Source organism: Oryza brachyantha, chromosome 1 (assembly GCF_000231095.2).
Source record: "Oryza brachyantha chromosome 1, ObraRS2, whole genome shotgun sequence".
In the NCBI taxonomy this organism is placed as follows: Eukaryota; Viridiplantae; Streptophyta; class Magnoliopsida; order Poales; family Poaceae; genus Oryza; species Oryza brachyantha.
Window position 1 is genome coordinate 22,308,409 of NC_023163.2, and position 19,082 is coordinate 22,327,490.

The 19,082-nt window shown below is 41.6% G+C and overlaps 2 protein-coding genes across 5 annotated transcripts; both read left to right on the forward strand.

Moving 5' to 3' along the window:
• LOC102710066 (B3 domain-containing protein LFL1) lies at positions 1-4,152 on the forward strand. 3 transcript variants are annotated; one of them, XM_015837695.1, is made up of 7 exons: positions 360-687; positions 1,801-1,842; positions 1,935-2,021; positions 2,642-2,745; positions 3,222-3,268; positions 3,354-3,430; positions 3,527-4,152. In XM_015837695.1, the coding sequence occupies exons 1-7, from the start codon at positions 685-687 to the stop codon at positions 3,899-3,901; spliced, it is 735 nt and encodes a 244-aa protein (XP_015693181.1). In that variant the 5' UTR covers positions 360-684; the 3' UTR covers positions 3,902-4,152. The 3 variants fall into 3 exon arrangements, with proteins under 3 accessions (XP_006644610.2, XP_015693181.1, XP_015693186.1); XM_015837700.1 differs by having other exon boundaries at positions 361-681; XM_006644547.3 differs by lacking the exons at positions 360-687; positions 1,801-1,842 and adding an exon at positions 1-254.
• A 7,480-nt stretch (positions 4,153-11,632) lies between these two features.
• Positions 11,633-15,130, forward strand: LOC102715363 (protein phosphatase 2C 50-like). 2 transcript variants are annotated; one of them, XM_040528484.1, is made up of 4 exons: positions 11,633-12,158; positions 12,242-12,589; positions 12,670-12,775; positions 13,375-14,409. In XM_040528484.1, the coding sequence occupies exons 1-4, from the start codon at positions 11,784-11,786 to the stop codon at positions 13,521-13,523; spliced, it is 978 nt and encodes a 325-aa protein (XP_040384418.1). In that variant the 5' UTR covers positions 11,633-11,783; the 3' UTR covers positions 13,524-14,409. The 2 variants fall into 2 exon arrangements, with proteins under 2 accessions (XP_040384418.1, XP_006646259.2); XM_006646196.3 differs by lacking the exon at positions 13,375-14,409 and adding an exon at positions 14,417-15,130 and having other exon boundaries at positions 11,650-12,158.
• Positions 15,131-19,082: the final 3,952 nt, after the last annotated feature.

The following is a 19,082-nucleotide window of genomic DNA, read 5'->3' on the forward strand; positions in this document are numbered from 1 at the left end:
CCGCCGCCGCAGCGTCCTCGCCTCCTCTTCTTCCTCCTCCTCCTCCTCCTCTCCTTCCCGACGCCTCCGCCCCTCCCACCGACATGGCCGGCGTCACCAGCAAGCGCCGATCCTCCTCCGCCTCCGCCACCTCCTCCTCCTCCGGCGATGGTGCCGCCGTCTCCGACCGACCTCGCGGGGTGACCCGTAAGCGCAGGTCCGGTGGCCGTTGCCCCCGCCCTGCCGCCGCCCTGATTCCCACCGCGCCACGACCTGTGAGTGCCTCGGAATTCACGGCCGCGTCCTCCTGTGCGATTGCTTGGTTTTCTCCGCGTATATGGGATGGAGGTGGTGGGCCGTGGATGCCGTTCGGGAGGCGCGATGGGCCGCTGGAGGCCCAGACTGTGCAGCGACGATCGTTGCTTCGTTCTCCTGGTCCCAACGCCGCCGATTATAAAATTTTGGTGTCAATGAGCTCGCAGATGTTGTTTGTGGGGGGATCGGGGACCCTTATCCGTCTATTACTTGCTTCTGATCAACGAATTTCCTCGATTCCAGTAGCTGATTCAAATTCCAGGATCAGATTTGAGTGATCTTTATTTTGCCGAGGAAGATTTGAGTGATCTAGGTTAGGGGGGTTGCCTGTACTAAATTGGCATTTTCCTTTTGCTCCAGGCGTGATCGTTATTGCTCAAGTCGTAGGTAATGGTAAGGAATAATTGGGGCTGTTCTTTGTCGGATTCCTCCTGACAGCGATAGTTCGTTCCAGGGTTAGTTTTTGTCAGTGATTAGTACAACATCCATTTTCCGGGGTCAATCAAAGAAGGATTTCGTGGTCCACTCCACGTGCAATGTCACGTGCCACATGAATAGACGATTCACTGTGGCGCCTCTGGGCTTAATCTTGCCCTTTTCGGGGTCGTAACAAGCGCATATTCAGTGGATCGTCTTCGTCACTTTGCTGATTTAGTTATGTTCGGTCCTTGGGGGTCTTCATGGCTCTGGTGCTCTTGTTGTTGTTGTTGTAGTTATATTGTACGACCGTGTTGCAAAGTTGGTAGAGATTGTCGGTATATGCCTATGCTCTCAGCAGCCTGCATCACAAAGTTGGTAGGACTTGGCAGTACATGCCATGCCAACGTCCAGTCGTCAAGGTTTGCCATACCAGTGAATCTTCGATTGGAATTGATACATTCTGGCCAGAATATGAACTGCAGGAGTGATTATATTAAGTCACCACATTCGCTGATGCATGAAATTAGGGTTTATAGAGTGGTATGCTATCTAGGATGAACGATATAGATAACATTTTAGACCTTGGGTTTTTTTTTTTACCTCAGATAATCCTCGGTTTAAGAAAAATACTTTGCTTTTGTCTCCATGTTTTATGTCAATAACTGAGCCATACGAAATCAACACTTTTAAAGAAAAAACTGTGGGGATTTTTCTTCCCTGTTTGTAAACAGTGATAGATGGTGCGAGAACTAGGCGCAAATCAGGAATTTGTGTTTTCAGTGGCGTCATTTCTATTACTAATGGTGGGCATAACTGGTATAGGAGGGTATGGATAGTACAGTTAGAAGGACAGGAAGAAATGTTAATTATACATAGTACTGACAAATGTTTTCTGATCATTTTAATCTGGTTATCATGCAAGCAACTGGGGTGAAACCGTTTGCAAATAGGAAACGGCAATTTAGCCAAAAAAAATGTTTTTTTGCTCCTAGTCATGTGTTCTCCTTTGACTATGTATGACCTATGAATTAAAATCTCCAGCACTTTATGTATTCTGCTTAAATGAACTTCATCTTCTGATGACAGATAAACATGTTGGATTTAAATAGAGCCATCTTTGATTCGGATGTAAGATTTATGCATAAAACCAAGTGATTACCTCTTTTCTTCCAAACATAATTCGCATTTCTAAATTGAAAGCTTCTCCAATGTTCATGTAGCACCAAGCTGCTGGCTTGAGAGTAATTCTGCAAAAGGAACTAAGATACAGTGATGTAAGCCAGCTAGGGAGAATCGTTCTCCCGAAGGTATGTTCTTGTGACAGTATTTGACATGTTCCCCTTTTTTGGCGGTGGGGGGAAGGTTTGCCTTAGTGCACCTCTTAGCGAAAATTCTGTGAATATGTAATGAACAATAGCTACTAATGATATAGTAAAATATCTTGATAGAGAAACAGTAAGGTGAACATCGATGGTGTTCCGTTGCAGCGCAGATGGTCAGAGTCATGTAGGATTCTAGTGGCATCCAATAAGAAAATAGACATAAAGGATCAAAAGTGAAAGCATTAGTTCTTGGATAAAGGAACTTTTTTGATGTGAATTGCATGAATATGTTGATAAGTACTTGAGATGATGGATCTTTAAAGTTAGCACCTACTAGTCACAGATCAAATGTTAGTATAGTAGCAACGGTATGGTGATAAGTACTTGGAGATAGATCTATATAATATGCATCCCCTATAGGATGGAAGCATTAGGTCTTTATTTTAAATTATAGAGATCAAATCTAGTTAATTTATCCAGATCCACTCCTTTGCTACTATAACTAATGTCGGTTCATATTCACAAACTCTTCTTATATAGGATTACTGAAGCAAACCTGTCTTTTTATACACCTGACACTTGTCTCTGATGAATGAATTCCTCAGAAAGAGGCAGAGGCTTACCTACCAATTCTGACATCAAAGGATGGCAAAAAAAGTTTATGTATGCATGATTTGCTAAATGCGCAACTCTGGACCTTCAAGTACAGGTTGAACAGTTCGTCTATCTGGCTTCTTTTTTTGTTACCTTGGCTCCCACTGCCAATAACCATCTGAGTCAATACTTTATTTTCAATGATGCCTTAAATTCAACTTTATGCTGTGTATGGTTCTCTTAATGATTTGATATTGGCTTATTTCCTATTAATGAAATGTATTTATTCTTTCTGTTTCATATGGAATTGGTTCTTCTATATTGGGTAGGTTTTTGGAAAATAATACAGTTGCAACATGAGTATGGATTCTGATAGGGATTTTTTTAAAAAAATATATCATTAATTTCTTTTAAGTTCACTCACATTTATTTTTTGAGATTTTTCATGGCCCTTGTGAAGGTACCAAACCTCCCAAGAAACTCATACCTTTCAAACGATAGTAGACGAACATTTTTCTGTTCACTAGAAAAGACATAATTTAGTAAGTTCTAGCACATGTACAGTGATACAGTGCACCATCTCCTATACAGGTACTGGCCCAACAACAAGAGCAGGATGTATGTACTCGAGAATACCGGCGAGTACCTCATTCATTCTTTTCCTTTTCTGTTAAGTGTTATAGAACAATGTTCTTATATTCCTTACATCCTTTTAAATACCAGGGGATTATGTCAGAACCCATGATCTTCAACTAGGAGACTCCATTGTGATATACAAAGATGATGAGAATAACCGATTTGTAATCACCTTGTCTTAGTTATTTATAATCAGCTTACTCTTTTATGATATACTGTTAGAGGTTGCTCATTGCATTTATAACTTACACCTTGTGTAGGTCATTGGAGCAAAGAAGGCAGGTGATCAACAAGCTGCCACAGTGCCACAAGTTGACGAGCATATGTCTACCCTTTTCCCTATATTTCCAATTGCACAAGTTGATGACTATCTCTCTCCCATGGCACCACAAGTTGATATCTCTGCCTTCGTGTCACATGCCGATGAGAACCATGAGATATTTGACGGGATACTGAATTCTTTGCCAGAGATACCAGTAGCCAATGTGAGGTATTCTGACTTCTTTGATCCATTCGATGATGGTATGGACATGGCAAACACTCTGAACACCAACCAGTCTTCTAACCTGCATGTCACTGATGAGAAGTCTGGGCATTCCTTGTTTCCCAACCCAAAGTCTGGGCCTCAGATGTGAGACGGCCAGGGAAGTGGTATTTCATAGCATGCTCTGCCTCTGTATGAAACTACGAAACCCCTGCCCTGACGCCATTGTTGTACATCCAAATAATTGGTGTCCTTGTTTTGATGCTGTATATGCTTAACTGCTACATGCTGTTTTATGTGTAAAATGTTTTTTATCACAACCCCAACTGGAGGTTTAATCAGACACAACGTTGTAATTGTCTTCTGTTCGAACAGTTCAGAGATGTAATTGCTGTTTCGGTATGTTAATTCTGCTTTGCTGGAGCTAGAATGGTGGGAACTTCTCTAGTGCACCAAGTTTCTTGGAAGCTTTACTGGATTCATTTATTCATCTTTACGATGTGTTCCTTTTAATGGTGTATTAGTATATCAATTCCCATGCTTTTCAAACTCCTCAATGGGTGTAGTTTTTGTAAAATTTAAAAAATATTTTAATTTCATTTTTCAACTTTATGATAGTTGTTAATTTATTTATTTACACCTTAAATATTTATCACAAAATCATGCAACCATTCAGCTATTTGGCATAAAAGGGCACAGATGTTATGTTTTTTTAGATGAATAAAATCGATTTAATGGTGTAAATAATAAAATCGATTATTATAAAGTTAAAAATCAGCTTTAAAAAGATAAGATGATTAGCTTGTATATAGAAACTTTTTTTAAAAAAAATGTACTATTTAATAGTTTGGAAAGCGTGTGCATATAAAAGGAGACAAATCTGTACAGAGAAACACCTAAAGTTCCCTGGAAGCTTTTGGATTCGTTCATTCATTACCTGTTGTTTGGTTTTCCTTGCTAACAATTTTGAGTCTTTGCTCCACACGCTAAAAGAGACCAACTAGTCCGCTATATGCATACTCCGTCTCAAAATAAATTATAAGATCTAGAGTTTAAAATTTACTCAAATAAATCAATCCATATGTTCCTACCTATCCTTAATTCGTGGGTTGAAAAGTTTGATTTCTTTAATACTCCTAGCTAATGATCCACCAATATATAGATTTTGCTTTTAAGAAAGGGCATTTAATATTTCGCACTCCTTAACTCTTTCTTTAAAAAAATAACAGTCGTTACTTTTTGGATGGAAATTTTGGGTATCATCCCTATCTTTTCGCTAAGTAGTAACTCCATATTTTTTTATATGACGTCGTTGACTTTTAGATCACGTTTGACCATTCGTCTTATTCAAAAAAATTATATAATTATTAATTATTTTGTTATAATATGATTTATTATTATAGGAATTTTAAGTATGCATTATAATTTTGCATATTTGGATATAAATTTTGAATAAGACGTATGGTCAAACGTAATCATAAAAGTCAACGGTGTCATACATAAAAAAAATATAGAGCGAGTAAAATTTAAAATTTTAACCGGTTTTCTTTATTGTAATTTATTTTTCAGACTTATAAAATTTATCCCTTGCAAATACGGTGTTTGCCTGAAATGCAAACAATCACCCGTATGTTATAATTTCACCTCATCCATTTCGAATGCGTCGGACCGGTCAGTCATCACTAGTCAGCACATCGATTTCAAAAGGGTGAGTAGAGGCGTGACAGCTGTTGCTCGTTGACGTTTTCGTCAATTTATTCTAAAAAAATAGGGATGTGTTAGTAATAGCAGTAGTAGTCATTTTAAACACATTTGTTCCTCACATTTGAGAAATGTGTTGCTTTCTCTGTCTAAAAAGGTAAAAAAAATTCATTATCTCACGCATACCAATACATAAATAGAAAAAACTAGAATATCCAATATAATTCTCACTTATCTAGCTCCAATGATTGCATTCTCTATTTTTACAAACTCTATTGCAATCAACACTTAGAGATAAACTTTTTTGGAATAAATAGAAGATAATAAAGATAATACTACTTTAGAACGGAGAAAATTACTTATATAAGTAATAATTTTAGCGTAGAAAAGTAAGCTTCCTTGACAACGAGGCAGCGGACTGAATGGGCTTTTTATATGGACACGGCAAACTTGTGCGAGCAAAAAGATGGCAAGAGGCTGTAGGTGCCAACCAAAGCACTCGTGCACTACCGAGTACCGACGACCAAAAGATCGTTTCCAAGTCAAACAGACGGGAGAACACGTCATGCTATGCAGACCCGCCCGGTATGTCAGCATACTCCTTCATTCCAAATTTATCCTAATTTTAAATTTAAACGGTTTTCTTAATAAATAGATTAAATCTTATATTTGATAACTATATTATTTTGATATAGATGGAGTAATACAGTACTCTAGGAGAAAAGGGGGAAGAAGCAATGCTGCCGTTGCTTAACTTTCCGGTGAAGGTCGACTGAACACCAACGGGAGATACTGAGAAAGAGTGCATCGATCGACGCGTGTCACGACGTTGACTGATCGGCATCGGCGTAGCATAGAATATGACTATATGAAGACAAGAAGCAACAACGATTGTTCGTAGGAATGGGCAGAAAATCTACGCAAGGGATCGTGCCATGATGGTCTCTTTGAAAGCATACGGACAGAGGGGTAGTTTAGGTTATAAAATTTTTTTGCAAAAACATCACATCAAAATTTTAAACACATATTTGAAGTATTAAACTTAGTCTAATTACAAGACAAATTTTAGATTCCGTTTAGAAACCACGAGACGAATTTTTCGAGTCTAATTAATCTGTCATTAGCACATATTGGTTACTGTAGCATTTATGGCTAATCACGTTCTAATTAGACTCAAAAGATTCGTCTCACTATTTCTTCTATAACTGTGTAATTAGTTTTAATATTTATATATATTTAATATTTATTTAGATATCTAAAAATTCGATGTGATGTTTTTGAAAAAAAATTTTAGGAACTAAATGGGCCAGAGGTTGAGAACTTGGAGATACGATTGTGTTTAGTTTTAAAAATTTTTAGGATAGATGTTATATCAGATGTTTGACCAAATATTAAAAAGAGTTTTTGGACACGAATGAAAAAACGAATTTCACAGCTTGTCTGAAAACAACGAGACAAATCTTTTGAGCCTAATTAAGTCGTCATTAGTACATGTGGGTTACTGTATCACTTATGGCTAATTATGGACTAATTAGGCTCAAAAGATTCGTCTCATAATTTTCTCCCAAACTATGCAATTAGTATTTTTATTTTATTTCCGTTCAAAGATTTCTTTTTTTAAAAAAAACTCTTTGAGAACTAAACAGGCCAGCGAAAAGGTGCATACTGCTCCGTAGGCATGACGGAGGGCTAGCTGCAGGAAAGGGGAACGAACGTTGACGGTCGATGCACAGGAGAAACTTTAAAACACGACTGAAAAAAATGAGTAAAAAAAAGATGATTTTAATAAAATTATAAGTATAAAATAGAGAATTACTGAAAAAATAGTCGTTTGAATATACTACATACGACGAGAGAGGTAGGCTCAAAAGAAATAATTTAAAAGATTAGAGCTATGGCTAAAATTTCTTCAAAATATATACACGTTGTGTTATTACTAACGAATTTCATACGATTTGGAAACTTCTATCATGTTCAAATAGCTACCTAGGAAAGTGAAATCCTAGAGAGAACCTAGAGAGGGTGAATATGTGTCCTGAAAAAATTCTTCAAAACGCAGTAGTCAGTAGGGACGGACCATCCGGTCGGGGCTCTCGAGTTAGACCGAGAGCTCCGATCGGACTGTCCGGGTATGAACACTGGACCATCTGGTCAGTGAAAGGAGAGACTTTTAAGTCCTCCTTTCTCCGTGAAGTTCCTGGGAACGTGCTTTGTTTGTGTGCAAGAGATCACAAGAACAGCAGAGATAGACACAAGAGATTTTTTCTCGAAGTTCGGATCTTTCGTTCCTTTTCTCCGTTGAGGCGCTCCTATGCGCAGGATCTCTCTCGATCCTTTTCCTCTTTTGGCTTCCTCCCACAAGGCCAACGCAGGTTTCAGATTTACACCTAGGTGCTAGCAAGCCCTTGTTCGACCACCAAGGTCAAAGATCAAGGTGCTTTGCCTAGCCCTAGGTTACAACCCGTTATACCCGGTAGCCTTCTACAAAGAAGCATAAGAATCCATTAGAAAACTTACCTATTTCCTTACAGAGGTTAGACACAAACCTTCACAAACTTGATCCTGGGCAATCCACAAAGCTTAGAGGCTCGCGGGCGACGTCTATCCATCTAGGAGAACAAACTCCAAGTGTAACAGGCCACCATGTCTTCATATGCATCCATCCTTCGCTCAAGATCACTCACAGTCACTCAAGATCACTAACTAATCCCTATTCTCAATCTAGGCTTGATCCTTACGTTAATCATTCTAAGATGTGTTTAGATTAGTGGGGAGGCTTGGTAGGGGCTAGAACTGGCTTAGGAACCCTAGAGTTTGAACCGAAAGCCTCACCAATTGCTAGAATCCCGAGGTTGATTATATAGGGTTATCAACCGTCAACTAGCCGTTGGATAAAATTACAAGGACCGAACCGTCCAGGCTTAGGGGCTCTAGATTTTTCATTCAACTAAGCCTCTCACTCTCATGACTCACTCAAGGATGCATGTAGCGACTCAATGATCTCTCTTAATAGTACGGATTGTCCTATGACTCAAGAACGAAAAAGAAAAACGTCTTTGAACGTCTTAACTCCGTACGCTTTTCGCCTTTTGGATCACTCTCGCTTTAAACATTTTCACGCACTCTATACATGAGTTAAATTCTCTAGTTCTCTGCCATCATAAATCATTAGCGCACACATGCTTTAACTAAGATTATCATTAATAATTCAAAACACGTTTTAGTGGCTAGATGCACCGTCAGAAAGTTCCCAACGAGATTTGAATCCTACAAATTTCTACGTAGACTTTGACTTTTTAAGAAAATATTGTTTTAGTTGGTTTTACGAGTATATACACATGATAGAAAAGTTAAAATATACATTTAGCAACCCCGGTGTCGCATCACAACAACGGTACCGCGCATCCACCCCCGGCACTGGCCTAACCCTGCTGCTAACATGACATGCCATGCACCGGTGTCTCCTGTGGAATATAAACATTGATAACCAACGAGGGGATTAGCGACGTTCCGCGTGTTGGGCAACAAGGAACGTTGATCAAGAGTCATAATCTGACAGTAATTAATCAATAGATTATGGTAAATTCTCTTATGTGAATACCTTCGTGGATCTTATCGTTTTCTTTTTGATCTAACAAAACTTTTATGGTGTTGGTGTCAGCAGAAATAAAAAAAAGGCGTCTACTTCCATTTTTGTATCTTTTCTGCCATTGTTTCCTTTCTAAGTGTTTGATACAAGATTCAGTTGATGCCTTAGACCAAAGGACGCCGAGTAGACTCTTATATTTTGGGGATGCGTTTTCGTGAAGACAAAAATAAAAATGAAAGATTTATTTATATTTTGGTAACTACTGAATGGTTTAAGCAATAAAATACGAAGTTAGAAATCTATTTAGAATAATGAGATGGCGAACTTGATGGGGTGGGGTCGAATCACAACGGGCCGCGACGCAGATCGACGAGGGGACCAGGCACGCAGCGGCGGGCGGACACGACGGTGGCGACGGGGACCAAGTGGCGACGGCGGCGGTGGGGATCGGACGGCGGCGTTGACGTGGACGCGACTCGCCTATATGAAGTTTTGATCTATTTTTTTAAGAAAAGTATTTTTACCTGGTCTCTATATCCAAGTGGATATATGCAATTATTTTTTTAATTCGAAAACTTAGTCTCTCAAATACCCAAAATTTATGCTCCAATAGAGATTTAAACACTGGACCTTAAATGCTACTTAGGTCACTGCAACCACTGGACTATATGTCCTTTCACTTGATGACACATGCTCTAAGAGGTTTTTATTCATTTATCATATCGTATCGCTTCTTAGCACATACTTGATGATACAGAAACAATGTATGGTTTTACCTATTCATCTCATATTTTTCTGCATCATTATACTCTATGTTTCTACTATCATCAAGTAAGATGGTAGTAGAGAGCACCGTAGCAAGGCTTAACTTTTTTACCAAGCAAATAGGGAAGTCGAAAATAGTATTCGTAGAATGGAGGTAGTACTCGGTTTATCTATCCCTGACGGTAGCATGGATATGGGCTTAAATCGGGATGATAACCATGGAGAAAAGAGTTTTTTTTGCCATTTTGAAAGTATCTCAAAGTATCACATTTTTTAGTATAAAAATTGTGATATCTTGAGATACATTGTACCTTGAGGTATCAAAAATTTGTAATAAAATTCTTGGTACCTTGAGATACTTTTCAAGGATGATAAAAAAAGCCCCGAAGAAAAAGATATCCTTGCATGCTATCATCACACTAATTTCTGGTAAAAACCCTTCACATCCAGTCCACCACGGCACAACGCTCTCATAATCGTCCACGGACACAACTCGAAGCTGGAACCGCCAACAACGAGATAATAGCCGGAGAGCACACCAACCGCGACCAACTCGGGGGTCGTACGCGCCGCGGCCGCGCGCGCGTGCGTGCGTGTGCCGCCGAGAAGCGCCCAATCGCCCACACTATATTTGAGATGTGACGCGACGTCGGACCGCCCAGCATCGGGAGTGCGATGGGCACCGGCCGGCGCTCGGCTACACTACGCTAGTCGCTGGTACACTGCTGGTACGTAACGTGGTACGTAGGCTGGTGGCAAAGCATGACCCGGTGACCCCCGAGTCGATCGACGGCCTGATCCCCCGGCCCCGTCTGCACGGGCTAGCGCGAGCCACCGGCCCACCGGGTGCCCCACGGTCGTGGACCTGCGGGGCGCATCGCGTCCACGCGCTCACGCAGACGTACGTCAAGAGGAAACGGTGCGAAATCATCGCATATTCGCGTGCGCGCGGATCGACTGCTAGACCGCGCAAGTCATCTTCCTGCCTGGGGACACATGGCCCCCTCCTCACCTCCTGGTCATTATTGTTAGCGTCACTGGCTCGTCCTACGCTCGTACACCCCTACCAGCAAAATATCCTGTTTTGCTTTCTTTTTTCTGAGATTCTACGTGAAGCAATTTTTCTACGACTATGACCGCGTATAAACAAAATTGGTGCAGCGTATACCAGGTCATCGTAGTACTCTAATGTTTGCAAAAACAGTTACGCTTATAAATTTATAAACTTATAGTATTGCTCGCTAACATATACTACTAGATCTTATGTGCTATATATTAAATCAACACGTTGGTTATTAGCACCGATCTAAATATACATGTTTCATGTGGAATTCTAGCACACCAACAAACAAAACATCTATTATTATATTAGTTGAACACTAATATATGGTCTTCGTCATCTTACGTACTTATATGACTGTGGCAGCGTGGCTATAATGTCAATAGGAGAGGATATCAACCCTAGCGCCGTAGCGAATTGGAGATGCCAGTGTACCAGATTTCAGGTGTGCAACAGCGCAACCTGTCGTGAGAGTTGAGACTGTATCGCGAGTCCACGGCGACCCCATCACGCGCGGTTGCTCAACCCCAGTAGCGGTAGAGCGACTTGTGACGAGTCACACGTCACACGCGGCACATCCAATCCAACCACGTACCCGCTACCTTGCCCCTTCTGCCTACCACCCGCATCCGCTGCGCCTCCCCCGAACACGCAACGCCGTCGCCTCCATCCACTCGCGAGCCACCACGCTCCCCCTGCCACGGGTCCCCCACGCCCTCCTCGTCGCCATCAATCACACTTGTCCCGCTCCCCGCACACACCACCAATCTCTCGTTGTCTCCATCGCCTTCGCGCCTCCCACTCTCCTCCTGCCCCCTGGCGAGCCGATGCGGAGGCTCCTCGGGAGAGCTGCTGCGGCGGCGTCGGTGTAGATCGCCCTCCGGTTAGGGGGGATTGGGTGTTCATTGCTCTCCTGCGATGGCGGCGGCGGTGTTCGCCGCGGACCGGGGCGCGGCGACGGCGGCGGCTGGCCGGTGCGCCGCAGGGGCCGAGGCGACGGCCGATCTCCGCGGTGGAGGGGCTCGGGCTCGGGGCGCTGTGGGGGCGGCAGGGCCCGGGAAGAGGAGCGTGTACCTCATGGAGTGCGTGCCGCTGTGGGGCTGCGCCGCGACGCGCGGCCGCGGCGCGGAGATGGAGGACGCGTGCGCCGCCGTGCCTCGCTTCGCCGACGTGCCGGTGCGGATGCTTGCGGGGAGGAGGGAGCTGGACGGGCTCGAGCTGGACTTCGACGCCACGTCGCTCCGGCTGCCAGCGCACTTGTTCGGCGTCTACGACGGGCACGGCGGCTCGGAGGTAATCTCGCCTTGTGGTTCGCTCTGGACGTAACGAAGAACGCTTCAACACTTGTGCCTCATGCTTTTGTGCTGCTCCCGCAGGTGGCGAACTACTGCCACGATAGGATCCACGTTGTGCTAAGAGAAATTCTCAGAAGTAAGATGGCTTTAACGGATTTGGAAGAGGTGGACGTGCAGGAGCAGTGGGAGAAAGCTTTTGGTGACTGTTTCCAGAGGGTAGATGAAGAGGTGTCCGGGAAAGCAAGCAGGCCTATGCTTAACAATGGCGTCGAGGAGTTACGATTTGAACCTGTGGCCGCCGACAACGTAGGCTCCACAGCTGTTGTTGCAGTTGTTTGCTCTTCTCATGTGATAACTGCCAACTGTGGAGATTCACGCGTTGTGCTCTGCCGTGGGAAGGAGCCCATTGATCTGTCCATCGATCACAAAGTACAAAATCGAAGCCTACGATTCAGTTTGAGCCTAGTAGTTAAGGCAATGTGCATCTTATTAATCTTTTGGTATTCCAGCCTAATAGGAAAGATGAACGTGCAAGGATTGAAGCCGCAGGAGGGAAGGTCATCGACTGGAATGGGTATCGAGTGTCTGGTATACTCGCTATGTCACGGTCAATCGGTAAGTTTTTGCCTTTTTTTTCATACCAGACCTCTAGTGTGTAGATTAGTTATTTATGATGTCAAGCAAGCCTTAGAGGGAATCTAGGACTGGGATGAGAATTAACTCCTAAGCCTTCTCTGAAAAAAAGGAGGGCTTACGGTACCTTCTACTACTAGACCAAATTAGCTGTACCAAACATGAACTATCGACGACGAAGGTAGATTAGCGAACCAAATTGAACTGATGGGTTGTATATGCCTTATGTTCCTAGCATTTTAGAGCATCACCTTTTAAGGTGGAAAAGGAATTAATAATTTGAAATAACTAAGGTCATAGCAGCACAAGGCTATGTCGTGAAACAATGGAGGTGATTGTTTGGCTTTTTTAGGGAAAAACCAAACGGCAACAAAATAATTTGTGAATAAAACTTTTATATACGTGTTTTTAGTGATGTAAAATCCAAGGCTAGAAAATAAACTACAATAAGAAAACCTCAAAATTAACTCTAAATTTAAGGACAAAAAATTTAATTTTGGCTTATAAGCATAAGCATAAGAGAAAAGAGGGGGAGGGTAATGTTGCCTATGTAGTATAATAGGAATTATTGTTTGATGCAGGTATAACAGCAGTAAGTCTAAGCCCACAATGGCCTGTTGCTGCATTGGCTGATGTAGCCTATATTGAACCATCAGTGCTTACCCTGATTCCCTATTTAGTAATAATCTGTTCAGTTCTTTCCTTCTGCGACATCATCATACTTATTTGAATCTGTTGGGAAACAAGCTGGTTATATTGATCACTGCGCTTTCTTCACGAACCCAATCACTCCAGTTCAAAAAAATATTGATCAATTGTCAATGCACAATTAAATTGAACTTTGGACATACTTTTATTACAAAGCATTAAAGCTTGTAGGGTGGGTTATTGTTTTTCTATATGTGTTATGCTTTCATAAGATTAGATGTGCCATTCATATGTAATTTTCATTTATATTGTCATCCTCGCATCGGCCACTTCAGTTCATGAATTATAACTCACAAAGAAATGTCATTCTTTCGTATTAGCAATCAGCAGTTTCAGTTCCATAGCTTTTTTTTCGTCTTTAAAAACCATGTTTAAGACTCACAAAGAAATGGCATTATTTTGCATTAGCAATCAGCAGTTTCGGTTCCATTGCATCTTTTCATATTGAAAATTCATGTTTATGATTTATCTATGGGGCTGTGTTCCTCGATCATGTTCTGGTTCTTTGCTTGGAGTTTTGGGGGTGGGGATGAAAATTGCCGGTGATCTTAAATATATTTTTGTGAACGCAGTCAGATTTAGTATGCAGATGTGCATAAGAAGGTATCTGCGAAAGTAGAAAAGCTCTCTTATTGAAGGAACAAGGTACCCTGTATACTTTTGTTATGATTTGTGCAAGCAGTCCTGGCAGTTGTGGCTAATACTGGGTATTGGTCGTATCTGTTCACAGTTCTGACACTGTCTGAATAGTTCCATTATACTTCAATACTTGGACAACACTGTTCTTCCAATTCCATATGGAAATTTAGTTGAATTAAGAACTAGTTCAGCCAATTCTCTGTGCATTTGATAAAATTTTTTGTCTTAATTTCTGCATCTTTTAAATAACTTGGTGGAAATCTCTGCTTCTTGCAGGTGATCGATACCTGAAGCCGTTCCTAATACCAAGGCCAGAAATCACTGTTGTTCCTCGGGCAAAAGATGATGACTGCCTCATTCTAGCAAGCGATGGGCTTTGGGATGTCATGTCAAACGAGGAAGCATGCAGAGTTGCCCGCCGGCAGATTCTTATGTGGTACAAGAATAACGATGTTCCACATCCTGGTGAATATGGCGAACCTACAATGAACCCTGCTGCACAAGCTGCTGCTGATTGTCTCGTGAGGATAGCTCTGACGAAGGGGAGCGAGGATAACATTACCGTCATTGTGGTTGACCTGAAACAACGAAAGAAGCCTAAGGCCAAATCCTGACAGGTCCTAGATTTCATCTGACTAGTTCACCATCATCAGCAATCAGAGTTGTCTGCTAGGCTGCCTCACCTTCAAGACGGCCTGCATAGTGCATACTTCTCTGCAGCCGTTCTTCAAGAATTGCATGTAGGATATCTATACGTAAATAGGTGTACTTTGCATGTCTGGGTCACTGGGTGTATTGTTATCTGGCCCTGTGGTTTCATGCTATTCAAATGGTGTAATTTCTTTCTGGTTCAGAATCAGCCATGTAAATGTAATGGTCTCTGCATAATAACTTAGCCTTGTAATCTGTAAAAAAAACTGAGCAGCTGAGATGATCGCATTTATTGCAGAAAGAATGGAATTCGTTGCGTTCCTCTGTTTGCAGAACGGCAAGGGCTCCTTTGAATTGAAGAATTTTTAGGGGAATTCTTGAGGATTTCAATCCTAAGAATATTTTTCCAAAGTACTTCTCTGTCTGAAAATACAAGGACACCTGATTACCAATTTTAACAATATAAGTAACATCCAACTATGAACATAGACAAAACTAAGAATCTGGACGACTTGTCAAATTCCTTCTATTCAAATTCATAGCTAGATGTTAAAGATGTTTTAGCTATGCCTATATTCATCTATCAATTAAGGTATATTGTTTGTATATATGTCCAGATTCATTAGCATCATTAAGAATCTAGACAATATCAGAAAGTATTACATTATGAAATTGAGGTAGACTGATTTTGTACGAAGCGAGTGGAATATTTGGAACATAGGTTTGAGGGTTGCGAAATTCCATTTAATTGTATTTCTATCAAATTCCATATAAAATAAAGAAACCCTATGCATATTCTCTATAGAATCCTTCCAAATTCGTCATCTACAAGCATAGAGTTGGCCCTGCTTGTCATATGAACACAAAGGTATTCCTCCATAATATCTAACAACTTAGGGAGAATTCAGGAGCAAGGGAGAAAAAAAAAGAGAGAAATCGTTCTTCCAATTTCTATGAGCACATTTCCAACCTATCAAGGGCTCCTTTGGAACACAATTTTAAAAATATAAAAATAGAATATCTCGCCATGTGGAATCTTATAAAACTCTAAAACACATGAATTATAGATTTGGTTCCTTTCGATGGTTCACAAATTAATTTCGAAGGAATTTGCTTGAGATAAATAGAGAAACTAGATATTGCATTGAACAACTTAAAGGGAAAAAAAGTGGTTTGAGCTCATACTTATTTTCTTGTGGAATTGGATGCAAAAGAGGTTAATCTATACGAATTTGGGCATCATATTACTTTGTTCCAAATGGTCTCATAAAAAAAATTCTAAGGATTTGAACCCTCCAAAAATCCTAGAAAATTCCTTCAATCCAAAGGAGCCATAAATAGTGAGTTTTGGAAAAAATTCTATCTAAAATTGCTTTAAAAATTATATTAATTTCTTTACTTAAGTTATTATTCACTAATAGGATACTTGATTTTACATGATCTACCTCTTCTCCTTCCCTCACTCTCAAACTCTCCCTTAGCGAACCCCCTAAAAGAAATAGTCACCCAATCAAACACAATAGGTGTTCCCAAACCTCAAATGTTGGCCCACCTGTGATATGCACAAATAATATTTCTCAACGACATCTCGAACTTGAGGGGCCATCCCACGTAAAAGCTGTCAAAATAAACTTAAACCCCTATCGACATCATACCTTGGCCCACACTACTGCCATCTGGCCCATCTCTCTCCTCATTCCCGAGATTTCTTTTCATGATATGAACCTGTTATTTTTTGAAAGAAGTTTTAAAACTAAACCCTCCTAAAAACTGCTTTAAGGCCCAAGTCTCTTGCTTGCGCTATCCCATTTGATGTGGCCAAAAAACATTGTTCATGCTATGAGCAACTGGCCTAGCAATGTTTCCTCCAACGTTAGTGCATTTGAAGAAACAGAATCCTCGCCACGTTAGACTATTGGCATGGCGAAAGAATGTTGCCAAATTGTAAGCTCATGGCTAAAAGGTTTAAATATAAAAATAAGTTATGAGAGAAACTACTTTTAATAACAATAATAATAATAATGTTGTAATAATAAAATTCAGAAAGTCTAGAGTACGTCCTCCTATCCCCGATAGGATTTCATTATTAAACCATTACACCTCCTTCACCACCAGTGCCCTCCCCCCGCACTCACGCGCCCATGCCTAAGGTTGGCAACAGGGTGGGTCGGGGCTAGGTTGATCGAGAACATCCCTGACCCCGACGGGTCCTCATCCCCTATCAGGGCCTCATGGGTGGACGGCGTGCTGCACAAAGGTGGAGCGAGGGTTGCGACGACAAGCGATGAGGGTGTGGAGGTAGCACCCGCTTGAGGGCGAGCACGTGGTGCGGAGGGGGAAGGGAGGTGACGGTCGTGCAAGGCGCAGAGGTGGCGGCCGCGACCGCATGTTGCTGGCGTGCGCATGCGAAGCTAAGGGGGCAACAAAGGTAGTGGGTTTGTTGGGGCAAGGAGTGAAGAAGTTAGGGTTTGAGCATTTATATATAAAGCTCTATTAAATGGGCATTACACCTATTGGGCTTAAAATAGAAATGAAGGTGAGCTCATGCATTTTTGGGCCCTGTGGGGGCGTGTCCCTAGTACCTCGGCCCTGACGGGGATTCTGTCAACCCTACCCACGTATCCGTGTCACCTTCCCTGTCCGCACGCATCTGTGGCATCGACACTACCTTTCCCTGTAGTCGCCTTCATCTCTCTGCACGGCGGAGAGGTGCCCCTCCTCGACGCGATGGGGGGGGGGGGAGAGGGGAGGGGTCTCGACCACTAGGGTTCAAGCTTCTCCCCACTGGCGTTGCCCCCAACCTTGGAGCTTGGCCCTTTGCGCTGTCGACCACTTGCCTCGACGCCCTCCACGTTGCTCTCCCATGTTGCCCCCTCCATACCGGTATCATGCGGGATGCATGGTGGTATTAAATGATATCTATTGATACTAGCAGGTATCATGTGATATCAGAATGTGATACTAGCTGGTATCACATGATACTTGTTGATACTAAATGATGAGGTATCACACGATGGCCGAGAGAGATCGCCAACGAGGCAGTGGGGCTCATGAATAGAGTTCATTCTTGTTTGGTATCCTGTTCTATAGTCAGGTTGTAAAAAATTTGATACCCTTAATATGCAAATTCACCTTGAGAGTCACCACTGCTTCGGCCAGTTCAACCCATTGGAGATCCATCATACCCTAGACCCTTCCGCTGTAATGGCGTCGGATGGGAAGTGAACGCCTTCGGTGTGGGTCTACTTTGCACGCGCATGCGCGGGAGGTGGGCAAGCGATTGGTTTCATACTATACGTACTCTCTCTCTATATATATATATATATATACACACACACACACTAGACATTAACTTTAGGTGTATAAATTTTAGACAAACAAACTTTAGATATGTAAAGTTTATACATACAAACTTAAATATATGTACATATATATCTCTTTATACATATTATGGCCACGTTCGTCCCTGGCTACAGTTAACTTAACCTCATCGTTTTCCCCGCGCATGCTTCCTAAACTGCTAAACGGTGTATTTTTTACAAAGATTTTCTATAGGAAAATTGTTTTAAAAAATCATATTAATCTATTTTATATTTTTTTAATAATTAATTAATCATGTACTAATCTATTACTACGTTTTCCGAGTCAGGTAAGTAAATGTATCCCCCTCTACCGAACGCAACCTATATATATATTCTTTAGACATATAAACTTAGGTGTATAAACTTTAGGCAAATAAACTTTAGATATGTAAAGTTTATACATACAAACTTACAAAAATATTATTGATATAAACTTAATATAAAAAATCTTAATACATTTAAATTTATACATGCAAACTTTATACCCATAAAGTAAAAAAAAACCATATACGCTTTAAATGGACCGGACCATGTAACATATATACGAGAAACAGGCCGCTTTCCACCATGGGCCGAACCGTGCAGTGGTGATAGTGTTCACGCGCACTCTCTCCGCGCGAGCGCCCGTGAAATAGCCTTTTCGTTCGGTGGCAGGGGAGGGAACGAAAACCGAGAAGTTCGACTCCTCGTCGTAGAACGAGGGCGGTATATGCTCGGTATACCTGTTGGCCCATTACTATTCTACAAGCCCACAATCGTCAACAATCGCTGACAACGCCCTACTCTCTTGTTTCGTCATCCTACCGTTATAATCATAGTAATGATTTAGGACGCTTCCCATGTCTAAAAATTGCGGTGCTAAAAAACGATGAAACTCATTCTTTTCCCATGCTGGAAATTTAATGATCTCCTGCCAATGTAGATTGAAG